At 43.3% G+C, this 12,757-nt stretch overlaps 1 protein-coding gene across 1 annotated transcript in view; it reads right to left on the bottom strand.

Moving 5' to 3' along the window:
- Positions 1–12,757, bottom strand: part of NOTCH2 (notch receptor 2) — a 259,660-nt gene that overhangs the window by 70,042 nt on the left and 176,861 nt on the right. The window contains exon 3 of the mRNA XM_084527072.1: positions 5,880–5,961. Coding sequence (XP_084383198.1) covers positions 5,880–5,961 — 82 coding nt within the window. The remainder of the gene's footprint in view (positions 1–5,879; positions 5,962–12,757) is intronic.

Raw genomic sequence — 12,757 nt, 5'->3', positions numbered from 1 at the left:
GGCACCAAATTGTTTCTATAAAAACAGAGGCAAACACTGAAAAAGCTGGGTCTAAGTCCAGATTTCTTAAAGGATATGATTATCCTCCACTGTTCGGAACCTCAGCAGCAACTCCAGCTTCCCACCGCCCCTGCTTAGTTCTCATCCCAACCTACTCTTTCAAGCTCTTTAGGAAGGGGAGGGAAAAAAAAAAAAAAAGCCACTTGTCTACAGAGCAGCTTAAAATTGTAGCAGCTTGTGTCAGCTCCAAATGACATGCTCAGAACAGGAAACCAAATCTTTTCCAAATAAAAGCCACTGTTTCTCCTCAGTTTTCCATCCTAACACTCAGAAACAGAAACAGGAAGACGAAGTTTGTTCTGGCACTTTCTGGAAGGACATGAGCTCTCCTAACCTACTTCAACAGGAATTTAATCTTTTAAGAACAAATTTCACATACAACTTAATTCAAATCATGATTTCAGAAAGCTACAGAGTTTGAAATGGGAAAATGTCCTGTGGGCTGCATCAGCTATGCAGCTGCTTCTAATTAAAGCTTCTCCTTTACTCTCTCTGGGCTACTTTCCAGCACAAATACTTTAGTCAGAGCTCAACCCATTTTTTTTTTTCCTCCTTTTCAGCTCCAGCCTGCATTTGCCTTTGCACAGGCTCTCATGGAGCTAAACAAGGGACGTAAAAACAAAATGAAGGTATTTATCCAAATCTGAAGTATCCCCATATCCACAGAGCCGCATTCACTCGAATGCTACCAAGTGAAAACAGGAGACTCACAAAAGCCACATTTTTTGTCTCTTCTGCTACAAAGCTACACTGAATTTACCTCCAAATATTTAGCTCTTCTTTTTAAAAAGCTGCTGGAAAATACGTCTGTTCTGCTGGAAAAAACCTCCTCATCTGCCATACCCTATTTCCCTGTGCACACTCGTCAGAAGAATCCCTTCAAATGTACCTTATAGGCCGTTTTAACCAGTCTACCAGATGTTCCACTTTCATGGGAGTTTCCTATTCGGGCCCAGTGATATCATCTGGAGATGCACAGAAGGAAGCAGATGGTTTTACTTTAGAGCGCGAGGGGAAGAATTTCCTCGCAGGCTCGCTTCTACCCCCATCAGCCCAAGGCTCCCTGGCTTTGATTGGAAGATGCCTCCACGGCGGGGAAAAAAAACGCAGCCTGATGACTAACGTGAGAAGGGTCTCAACTATTTTGCTGCAGATTTTAACCAGACTTCCCTCTGGCTCCCGGGTTCCGACTCCCACACCTACACCTCCTCTCAGGAGGGAGAACAGGATCCTCTGGTTAGCTTTGTAAGCGTTCCTTCCCATGTCTCAAGGCTCTCATTTATGCGTCATGCTTTGAATGCAAACCATGGGATGGGACGGCCTCTCCGTTCTGCACTTAAAGCAGTACACAGCCATTGTTTCTAGTCCCCAGAAAGCACTTCTACAGCATTCAGCTCGGCTGTACACAAAGGAATAAGAGCAGCTGAAGCCTGAACGAGCAACATCGAGTTCAGCGTTTTCTAACCATTTGAGCTCCGAACAGCTTTTGGTCTGCATGGGTGAATCACAACAAAGTTTGGATCCAGTGACTCAAGTCACTGCTCTTCCCAGATTTGAAGCAGGGAAGTGTATGTACTCTCCCCTTTCTCCTCTGCCCCGGTCTCTAGGGCCTCCTTTAACTTCTAAAAGGAGACCGAAGGGAACAGGAAAGGGCAGCCCATTCTCAGAAAGGGACAACTTCTCAACTTTTGCATTTAGCCTCTTCTGGAAAACTCTCAGACCTCATCCTGCTACAAGGTCTCCTATGGGTATTCCCCATTGACTGGTCTAGGAGTGATTAGTCCCTCAAGAACAATCCTGAGAAGATATCTGCTGCAGTCCCCGAAACAGTCTTAGTCTAGGATCTTGTCATCAGTCCCAGAAGTCCTCATAAATGAACTCTAACTCAGATCTAAGACAACCCATCTGGAAAGACAGGTAGGTCAAAATCCTGGTAGGGGGGCTGAAGTTACTCAGGGGGGGTAGAATTAGGTTAGAAGCCCCTTACTGCCATGCTTGCTGCCTCTGAGTTTAGCATGCTTTGAGGTCCTCCTGTTGCCAAGCTGCACGCAAGAGGTAAAACCCATACCGTGCAAATTAAAAGCATGCACAAACTTCAGCACATGAATAGAAAAAAAAAAAAAGACTGCTCGCTGGAGAGGCACGGAAACACACAGAGCTGTGCAGACCCTGACAGCTTCAAGCAGAAAAGGATGTGCTGAGGGACACAGCCCTTTTGGCATCAGCCTGCTTTAACACGTTTGTTTAATGCACCAAACAAGCCACGGTTACTACTGCACTTTTTACCATCAGGACCCAACAAAAGACACCAGCATTAAAACAGGACTTTAGGTACCAAAATCCCTTCTGCACATACAAAGTGCAGCAGTCCTAAGGTCAAAAATCCAATCTAAGAAGCCTATAAAACATGAGAAGTAGCAAGGCCCAGCTTCCTCCCCAAGGCTTGGAGCACCCCTACCCCATCTCCCTTCCTTCCTACTTCTGCTTCTCCGCCTGGCACAGTCTTGCTTCTGCTCCCTGTCACTGGGGCACAGGGAAGGGAAGCTGGAAGAAGTCACAGCTGCCAAGAAGGGGGAAACCAGCTAAGATATTCTCTTTTTAAGGGCCCTGGCCCACGCCAAGCACACAGGAGCATCGCCATCCAAGTTACCACATCCACCTGCAGTGCTCAGAAAACAGCAGGCAGTGTAGCCAGCATCTCTGCTCTGCTTGTACTTGGAACAGCTCCCTGTACCCACACCTTCTCAGCCTGCCTGCAATCACAAAAATATTAAAAGATAGCAGTACTATCCCCCAAGAGGAAAGGTTTTCCCATGATGTTCACAATTAGCATTAAGCAGCGAGATGTTATCCTGACTCTCCTGCTGGAGACAAGGGTATGCAAGAAGGTTCCCTCAAGCTTAACACCCCAGTGTGCAAAAGGCAGCCTAGAGATGCTTTGAGGAAAAGAAAAAAAGAACACTGCAGCGTAACATCAAGCCAAACCACAGACTGAAACTGCTTTCTGCCAAAGCAGGACCCAGAAAGCTTTGAAGGACAGGTTCCCCTCATTCTGCTAAAGCACGTTTTTATTTCTACAGCAGACACATCCACATTCCTTGGAGTACGGTCTGCCTGCTCACCACACAAGTCTCCAAGTGAGCACAGAAAGAACTCTCAAGTAAAACTTTTGCCCTTGGAAGAAGCAAAACACAAGAATGTGTAATTTTCTAAATATAAAATCAAGGTCAAAGAAGGTCAGTAATTCTATCAAACAGTGCCACAAAATGACAGCCATGGGCCCGTAGCATCACCAGGGGAACTGAGCTACTTAAAGGGCACTCGCAAGAGCAATCTGATAAAGATCCAGTTCTAATTTCCTTACAAGGGTCACACTCGCCGTTCCCACAACAGAAGCCAGATGCACCAGAACACAGCTCGTTTTCTGCTAACAAGCCTCCCTCTTTTAATGGAGCAGAGGCTACACAATTTTCTGACAAAGAAAGCTGCCACTCGCTGCTTTGCCAAATATTTAGAGTAGATGTTTTGCTTATCAGCACTCATGTCACCAATGTCTTATTCACCACATATGATTACCTCTGATGCAGGTTCTCCTTCAGTTGCTCGCTTGTTTCTTACAGACAGCAAGATTAACTAGATGGACTGACCACAAGCTAGAACAAACAACTTTGCCGAGAGGAGGTAGAGAAAGAGGAAGAGAGCCTACTGTAATAATCTACTGCCCAGCAAAGGAAGTACTGCAGAAAACTTGAAAAAAGTGGAAGGGGTGGAGATTTAGCTAATCAGAGAGCTATCCTGCAGATCTACAAGCCAAACCACTTGCCCTGTTACTAAGTTCAGTTTCCTGAAAAAAAACATATCTGCTCTTACAGGCATCCAAAATTCAGAAAGTCATTTAGTTTACTACAACAGATAAAAAGTTCCCCTATTCAGAGTTCCTCATCGTGCAGGAACAAAAAAAAAAAAAAAAGTTAAAACCAAAACAGGATGCTAAGAATCAGCCTGCTAAAGGTAAAGTCTCCACAACTGAGGTTTTGGGGCTTTTTTTGGTTTGTTGCTTGTTTGTTGTTTCTTTTTTTGGGGTCTATTTTTCCTTCCTTTCTGTCAAAAACGTTCTTGAGCCGCAACTAGAAAACAGACACACTCATCTCTGTGTACTCTCAGCCTTTCCAGTTACTCTGGTGCCTGCAGAAGGACTGAGACGTTATTTGAAGGAGGGTTTGGCTTAAGATCTGCATGAAAACCTGCACAAAAAGGAGGAAGGCAACATTAGACGTATAAATAGGTCCATGTTCTAAACAAATTAAGAGTGGTCAAATCTGCCACTGTGATAAGAGAAATGTGTGAAGATCTGGACTACACTACAAACACCAAAAAGGAAGTTAAACACTCGGATGAACCAAGTAAACAGTCTAAGGCATGGTTAACAGGAACATGCAAGTTGGAGAAAATGTCCTTTGGAAGGTACAAGCAGCACCACCATCAATACCAATCTTGTTTATTACCTTCATCATGACCCACATACTTTGGCTCCACAGTCACACACTTACATGCTCATCAGAAAGACCTACTAACATCACACAATGTCTTGTTTCAGTCTTAAAATGGGAAGGAAAAGCAGGAAAAGTTACAACTTTTTTTTCAGAAGGGCAGCTCATTTCTGTTGACAGCAACCTAAAGCAACAGAAAGGAAAAGCCTAGGAAGCAGTAACAGCCAAAAACTAACAAAACAAACAAACAAAAAAAAAAAAAACAGGGAACAACAAGTTACATATTTGCCTTTTTATGGCCTTTCTGCATATCAGGGATTTATTTGAAACTGCAGAGAACCTTAAATTAGATTATGATTTGTGTGCCACAGCTGCAATTTAAGTACATCAAGTGTTGCACACCATATTCACAGAAAGAACTAATGAGTGCAGCTAGGGAAGATGGATGTATAGGAAAGGGTGAAGGGCCAAGCCACGTGTTTGCTGAGCTAAATCAACATGACAAAATTCACTGATTTTGAAAGAATGTGAGCACTAAGGAAAGGATTTAGAGTGCCAGAAAATGGTACAACTTGCACTGAGGAAGTAAACACAGTTTAGAAAATAAATCTGTTTACTGCAGATGTAGTAAACAAGCCCTGCCAAAAAAGGAAGATTTATCTTTTTGCAAAATAACTTCATTTTTAAGAATCTAAATAATGTAGTTAAAAAGATGAACTACATTTAAACAGATGTGATACCATTCTCCAGACATCATGTTCCTCCAAAGCTCTTGCTGATGATCAGTTTTCCATGCAATGACAAAGTGAAGGCTCCATTAACAACAGGTTTAAACGCTTCCCAAGATCAGTTATAGGAAAAAGATAAATGTGTTTGGCTTTTTTGTTTGTTTGTAGCTTCCACGTTTGTTACTTTCTAGCACATGGAAAGGGAACTGTCGCTCTTCAAAGCACAGAGTAGTTCCGAAAAAAAAAATGGAAATATTCTGGGCTGATGTTCTATAAATTAACACAAGCTGTAAGACAGAGAGCAAGTTCTGACTTAACTTGTGTTTACCTCTTATTGATTTAACCTCTCTTCCTATTCAAAGGCAAAGAAATCAAATAGTTGAAATCCAAACCCAAGAATATGAATGAGAACTCTAGATTTCTTACATTATAAAAAGTTAACACAGAAGAACCAATGCACTAGCAAGAAACACAGACTTTGCTAAAACTATTATGCTGAATGCACCTGATAAGAAAATCTTAAACCAAATTTCCTTTCTTTTACAGGCTATGAATGACAGAACATTGACAATTAAAATGGATAGAAATTAAGCCAACTTACTTGCAGTATCCTGTACCATTTTGATAAGGAATGCACTTTCCCTCATTAACACAAGGCTTGGAATCATCCATACACTGTAAAGCTGAAAGGAGGAAAAAAAAAAAACAATTCAGTAGCTGTACGTGTTAAGTCAAAGCTTCGTTAACATATTTTGCAGAATTAATCCTTTAACTAAAAATTTTATTTGACTGGAACAAAACCAAAGACAATATCACATAGTTCAATTTAATCTTTGGCAGCATCAAAAGAGACAGACTGAAAGAACAATCAAATACAGATTTGTTCACCAGGCTACTAAATGCATCCAGAATTTCTTTTAGGTAGATCGTAAAAGCCAAGTATGCAGTAATTTCAGCAAGCCATATACAATCACTTCAGCACTTGCGTATTTTGACTTCCAGCGTCAGACAGTTACCACTTCCTGATCACAATTTTATAATGAAATTATCTGAAGTAAAAGGCAACAATTTCTAGAACTTCTTTCACAATAGCTTGTCTCAAAGTTTCTCCTTCCTTTCTACTATCTCCAGAGACGCTTGGCACTGAAACAGGGGCATCTGTCCCTCGTAAGCTCCCTTGTATAAGTTTCTAGCAATCCAGAATCTGCTGCTACATCATTACTGTTGTGGTATTCTGATTTCTGTCAGGACTGTCTGAGAATAAATGAAAACATTAAGAGACCTTAAAGTCTTCCAGCAAAGACTTGGGTATTCATAAGGAGTACATACTCTGAGGCTCAAACTTGCCATTTTCAGCACTGTATTTTAAACAAGACATTATGTATGATACAGAATCAGAGAATGGTTTGGGTTGGAAGGGACCTTAAAGCCCACCCAGTTCCACCCCTTGCCATGGGCAGGGACACCTCCCACCAGCCCAGGCTGCCCAAAGCCCCATCCAGACTGGCCTTGAGCACTTCCAGAGATGGGGCATCCACAGCTTCTCTGGGCAGCCTGTGCCAGATCCTCACTGCTCTAAGTGAAGAATTTATCCCTAATCTCCAAACTAAATCTCCCCTCTTTTAGTTTAAAGCCATTCCCAATTGTCCTATTGATATCTGTCCATGTAAAATATTGGGTTTTGTTTTTTATAAGCTCCCTTCAGCTCAGGGCTGGTCAGTTTTTCTCCAGGTTTACAGGAAACTGTAGTGGCATCGATTCAGATGGAGTGACACAGCAAGCACTCGTCCCTTTGCCAGGGCCTGAAGCAGCAAGCTGAGTTGTGGCTAGTTCTGAAGCAACCAGAAGGGCAATAAATACAGAAACCCCACATGAGCAGAGGGCACTCTAGAGCCACAAAAATCTAATCAGTCCATCTAGACCAGAGTCTGCCACTTGAGCAGTACTGAACCAGTGGATAAAGCTGGAGGAATCAGAAGATGTGTCCCATCCTAACTTTACCCACATACCCAGAAGTCTCACGCTCCTCTCAGCCTCCATTCCTGTCCCCTGCCCCTCCATACACACTTCCATGACGTTACATGCCCTATTTCAACAGCCTCACTGACCAATTTGAAGGCACCCAGAGGCATCAGTAATACCCAACCACTCGAGCTGCCTGCTCACATACCTACTGCTGTCCAAACAGTCTCTGAAGGGACGGGCCCAGCTCTTGGGCTGCTCAGAACAGAGCCTGGCTGCCACCACCCAGGGCTCAGTGGGTTATTTGTAAATAACCCGGAGCAAATGCTACAGGGCACACAGGGGTGTTTCACATTCACAGTCCTGACAGGACAGAGTGAAATTAAACCAGCTTGTCCCAAAAGGTGAATGATATTCCTCCCAACACGGGTACGCCTGTTCCATGTTAACTTGGTTTCTGAACACAGGGCACTTCCACAGCACTGCCTCTGCAGAGCTCTGAGGAAATGAACAAAATTCCACTCCGAGCCCCTTTCAGATAACCTCTGGGGTCAGGGTTACTCAGCGACAGAAATATTACCACAGATTTTCTGATGGTATTCCCCCCTGCAGTGGCCAAGCGCACCGCCATGGATTCCCACCTGCCCAACAAGTTTCATCCCATCCACCAGCAGCAGCCACAGGCCTTCAGGCTTCGCCCGCTTCGGCCAGACACCACGGGGACAGCAGTTTTCATGGCAAAAATGAGCTTCAGCAAGCACCACTGAGTTATGCCGCATTCAACAGAACTCACAAAAGTGCTTTTAATGATTTGGGTGCCTCTTGCCACCTCCGTTACCCCAAGGAAATGGAGGAACAGCACAGCGAGCTGCGCCGCAAGTTGGAGAACCGGGAGGGAGAGTTGCTCTTCTCACCTCCCTACGCTCACCTCCCTTTAGCTTTTATTTTTTAAGCCCATCAAGCCAGCGAAGCAAACACTCAGAGGATTATTTCTTTTGTGCCCAGGCTTTCAAACTGGATTTTGTAACCTCTTGGAGTGCCCGCGTCCCCGGTGATTTTGTAACCCTCGTAGTAAAAGCTTAACTAGCACTTGGCCAAAGCCGGCCGCCAACACAACCGCAGGGAGCAACAAGGGGACAGCTTTCGGGTTCCAGCAAGGATCCGATTCAGTGATTCCAGCGTAGCTTGCTAGGCCATGCACGGATACAGCACAGAGGCTTTGGCAAAGTAATGATTAATTTTCTCCTGTTTTTTGACAAATTATTTTCGCCTTGAGCTGCTGTTTAGCAGGTCATTAGACTACTAGCAGTCCCTCGAATTTTTTTTAACAGAAATACAGTGAGTGGGGGGTGCAGTATGCAGTGCATATGAAAATCTAGAACTGAACAAACCTAAAAAAGACAAAATGACTCTTTTGTACTTTTTCAGCTTAAGAAAAAAATACTGAACATTGAAACGCAACTAAAACTGAAATTAATGTAAATGCAACAATACCCTAAAATGAATATTAAAGAAGTAACATGATCACTTCTCTTTTAAAAGAGAAATCGCAAGGCAAATTGAAGACTACAGTTCTCACAGCAGAATTAGCACTTCTGTGCACAAAGCACTGTCTTCCTGTATTTCATGGTATCTTCAACAATTTCACAATCCATGCAAAAACAAGGCATTTCAACATGACTTACTCCAAAAGCTACTTCTCTGCTACCCTACCACGCTGTGCTCAAAAGTCAATAGTACCAGAAACTATCTTCTACCTCAGCCAGCATAAAGAGTATGTGTTGCTACATCCATCATGCTAACTGGAAGTATTTTATTGTGTACAGCATGAGAGGACACTCTTGTCTTGAGAAGAAAACAGTCGGCCACTTCTCCCGCACCCATGTAAAGTATGCTGCCAAGGCTGGGTCTGAAGCACTGCTTTTGACTGTTCTCTTCTGTATTAAAAGAAAAAAAAAGAAAAAAAAAGCAAGGGGGAATAGTTTGCTGGATTTCTGACCTTGCTCCAGCTTGCCAAAACAATCAGGATGGACAGAGCCCGGATTCGCCCAGGCCGAGTTCAAGCAGCAACGTTTTGGACGCCACGCTGCCTCACCATTTATCCAGCACTTTGGGGAGAGCCACAGGAGTATTGGGAAAACACCCCATGACTATCAAGAGACTGGCTTAAGCCCTAATCACGAAGGGGGCAGGCCACCACTTAGGGAGAGAAGTATCCAATTTCTAGTTAGCATTCTAGCCAAGTTTGAAAGGCCTCTCAGATGAGGGCTTTATGCATGTCCGAGATGAATGCTATTAGCTACGTGACCCGGCCTGGAGTCCACACAAACCCTTGGAGCATGCCTGCACATAAAACACCAGGTTGGAATTTGCATCCAACAGGCCCACCAATATTCTCCACCATACCGGCATACCACTATTCTCCAAGGCCAGAGTGGAAAAACAGGTAGCTGCTGCCATAAAACAAGCACGAGCAGAAAGTGTTACTCTCAGGGAAGAAAAACAAAAACACAGAAGTGCTGTAACTCTGAACATCTGAATCCAGCAAGGCTCACATTTAAATGGAAACAGTTGAGCCCAGGTTTAATCTTTTTTTGGCTAGAGAGACTGTTAAAGAAGTTACTTTTCTGCCTCATTGTTCTTTAAGGATGCCAAGAAGATGTGAAAGTTGTAATTTGGTTTCTATTCTTTATCTGCATACTAAAAAAATCAGACTCCCTCCAGGCTAGAAAACAAAAAAATCACAAAGGTCTAACATCAGAAGCTGTAAGTGTCACAATTCTGCCTTTAAGAGAGAAGGCTGCCATAGGGAAACAGAGCCATAACCAGAGAAAATCTGCACGGGCTTTGCAGCAAGCACTGAAAGGAAAGCAAGGCCAATAAACTCTTCACCCACAAGTTCAGAGAAAGTCAAGCAGAAATAAAAACACAGAATACCAAAACAATTAATGCTGCGAGGAAGAGACGTTACGAAGCTGGTTTCCTGTAGCTCTGCAAAGTGTGGCCGATTATCCTGCATCGAAGATGCGGGCTCTGACCAAGGGCTTTGCTGCCAACAGGGATCTAAGCTTCTGACAGAGACCCCCGGACAGCTAACAGCAGGGCTGAGCTCACAGTACCAACTTTCCCCATGGCAGGATGCTGTACTGGTCTCTATTCTTTCTACCCATGAGTTTTCCATTCAGTTTACAGGAACTCAGTGCCTTAAGGATCTAGACTTGTCGTATTTGGCTGGAACCCAGCTATAGGTGCAGAGGCTGTCCTGGGGGAGATGGCTGAAAACAACCTACTTCACACACAGAAGAGTCAGACTAAAAATGTTAGAGACCTGGAAGGACAAGAGGTTTTTGATAATCTTTCTGTACTTAGTGGGCTTACTGTCACAACTGACATTGAGGAGAAACAGCCTGTCATTTGGAACATCACCCATTACAAACCATGGGGAAGGAGAAGAAGGATTCAAAGCCACCAGGCAGTTGATACACAGCAACGAGAACATTTGGGGAATCACTTTGGGAAGATCAGGCATCAGCAAGGCCAGAAACCCCAGCCACGGTACCCATCAAGGCGCCCCAAGTTCCAGGGGAGTGGAAACCAGCACCTGATCCCCTTCAGAAAAAAAAAGGGCTTGAAAGAAGAAGCCAAGAAAATGCTGAAATAGGAAGCACAGTGCCAGAGGAAGACTGGTAGCTTCTTTCCAAGGAGCAAAGTTCTTCCACAGTGGCAGCTGGCACCACGTAAACTGCAAAGACCGATGGCTCAAAAAGCTGGTAAGGAGTACTAAATGCTGCACAAACATGGAGAATACCATAAGATAACCAAGTTTTGGAGGAAAACCACAAAGGAGAGACAGCTCATTATGTTAGTCACTAACCTCGAAAGATTACTGTTCAAACAAGATGAGGTACTGGGGAAGAACCCTTTAATAAATAAGTGTTAGCTGAAAATATTAAATTAACTTCTTTCTGGGGAGTGAGGGGGACATGGAGGGAGAAGGTACAGATCACCCCACAGCAGCCACACAGGGATAAAAGAACTAGGAAAAAAAAACAATAAATCTTAATAATTCAGCTCAGATTTAGAAAATGTTATCATTCAGGGAATTTAAACAAGATGAGCAGAAGGTTGCAGTTAAAGACAAGGCTTGTCTATGCTGCATGAAAATCATCTGTAAAAGTCAAAATGCTCTAAATCAAACTGACTATCACGAGACCGCCACTGTTTTTTATCACAAAAGCCTGAAATAAAATTTTTCTCAGCATCTGAGGAGCTGAGCAGAGCTCTGAGGAGTGTGAAGGAACTCAGCCAATGTCCTGCAGCTCCTGAGAGAGAGAAAACCCCAGCGTCTAAACTGGTTTCCTTCACCAGCTTCTCCAGACTCCATAGGAGAAGTGTGAAAAAAAAAAAGAAAGTGTACATTTAAGTGGATTTTGGAATAACAAGCCCATAAGAAATTTTGTTTAGATTTTTTTATTTATTTGTTTTGAGCTCAAGCATCCAGGAGCTGGCAAAAGCTACCAATTTGCCCTCTTAAGGGCAGTGCTGAGAACTGTTGCCCAAATTCACAGGTAGAACTGAAGTCTTCCTGTCCTTGAGGTCTTACACCAAGGAGCAGTCAGATGACTAATTTCTATCCAACATTTGTGTGACACTTTTCCTGTTGAAGAGCAACTGATTAGCTGAAGTTATAGCATATATTGAATTCAGGATGAATGTGTAAAACGGTTCAAAAGTCTGCCAACCACATATTCTATTTTCCTCCACAGCTACTACTCCTTGCCTTCCCATATTTCTAGTTCTCCAGACAAAGCCAAAACGCCTAAAATCAACAGCTGCAACATAAAACATTTAGTTAAAAAAAAGATTTCAACAATAAAAATGTAGTGAAGGCATTTAAAGAGCTGAAGAGGTATTGGTGTTTCTATGGAAATCTGGCAGACAGAAACCATGCTTGCGTGTTCTCCATAGCCTTCCGTCATTGTCCAGCACTAAATCTTTATTAATTTGAGCATTAAGAACGCCTGCCCCCGCCGAAACGCGGGGCCATTCCTTGTCCTTCCACCGCAGCCCATGGTGATGTCAGCGAAACGAGATTAAGACTTGCTGCACGGAACAAACAGCAGACACCAGTGTCATTTTGAGATACAAAGCTCTTTTTTCATCCGCATGCAGTCTAAAAAAAGGACATGTGCCCTAGGAACAGACTATTTTCTAAACAGAATGAATGATTATTTCTGTAGCTCTCAGATGACTGGGCTCAGAACGATACGGCCGCTGTTTCTTCTGGATGGGCACTGACAAGACACAGCCCTTGGCTTCTGTTGGCGAGATGGTTTCAGAATGAATGCATAGAAAATAAGAATAAAACTACTTAGAAGGACTTCTAAGCACAGATGCTTAGAAGAGTTTTTTGAGTTGTTTTTTTTTTTTTTTTTTCCTCCAAGACAGATGACATTTCCTTAATGGGTCAGAATTGAATAATCACTGTATCATTCCTTGCATTGCAGCCATTAGCCA

This window comes from Aythya ferina, assembly GCF_964211825.1.
Source record: "Aythya ferina genome assembly, chromosome: 8".
Classification (NCBI taxonomy): Eukaryota; Metazoa; Chordata; class Aves; order Anseriformes; family Anatidae; genus Aythya; species Aythya ferina.
Note: the sequence above shows the minus strand (reverse complement) of the source record. Positions and strands in the feature narration are given on the sequence as shown.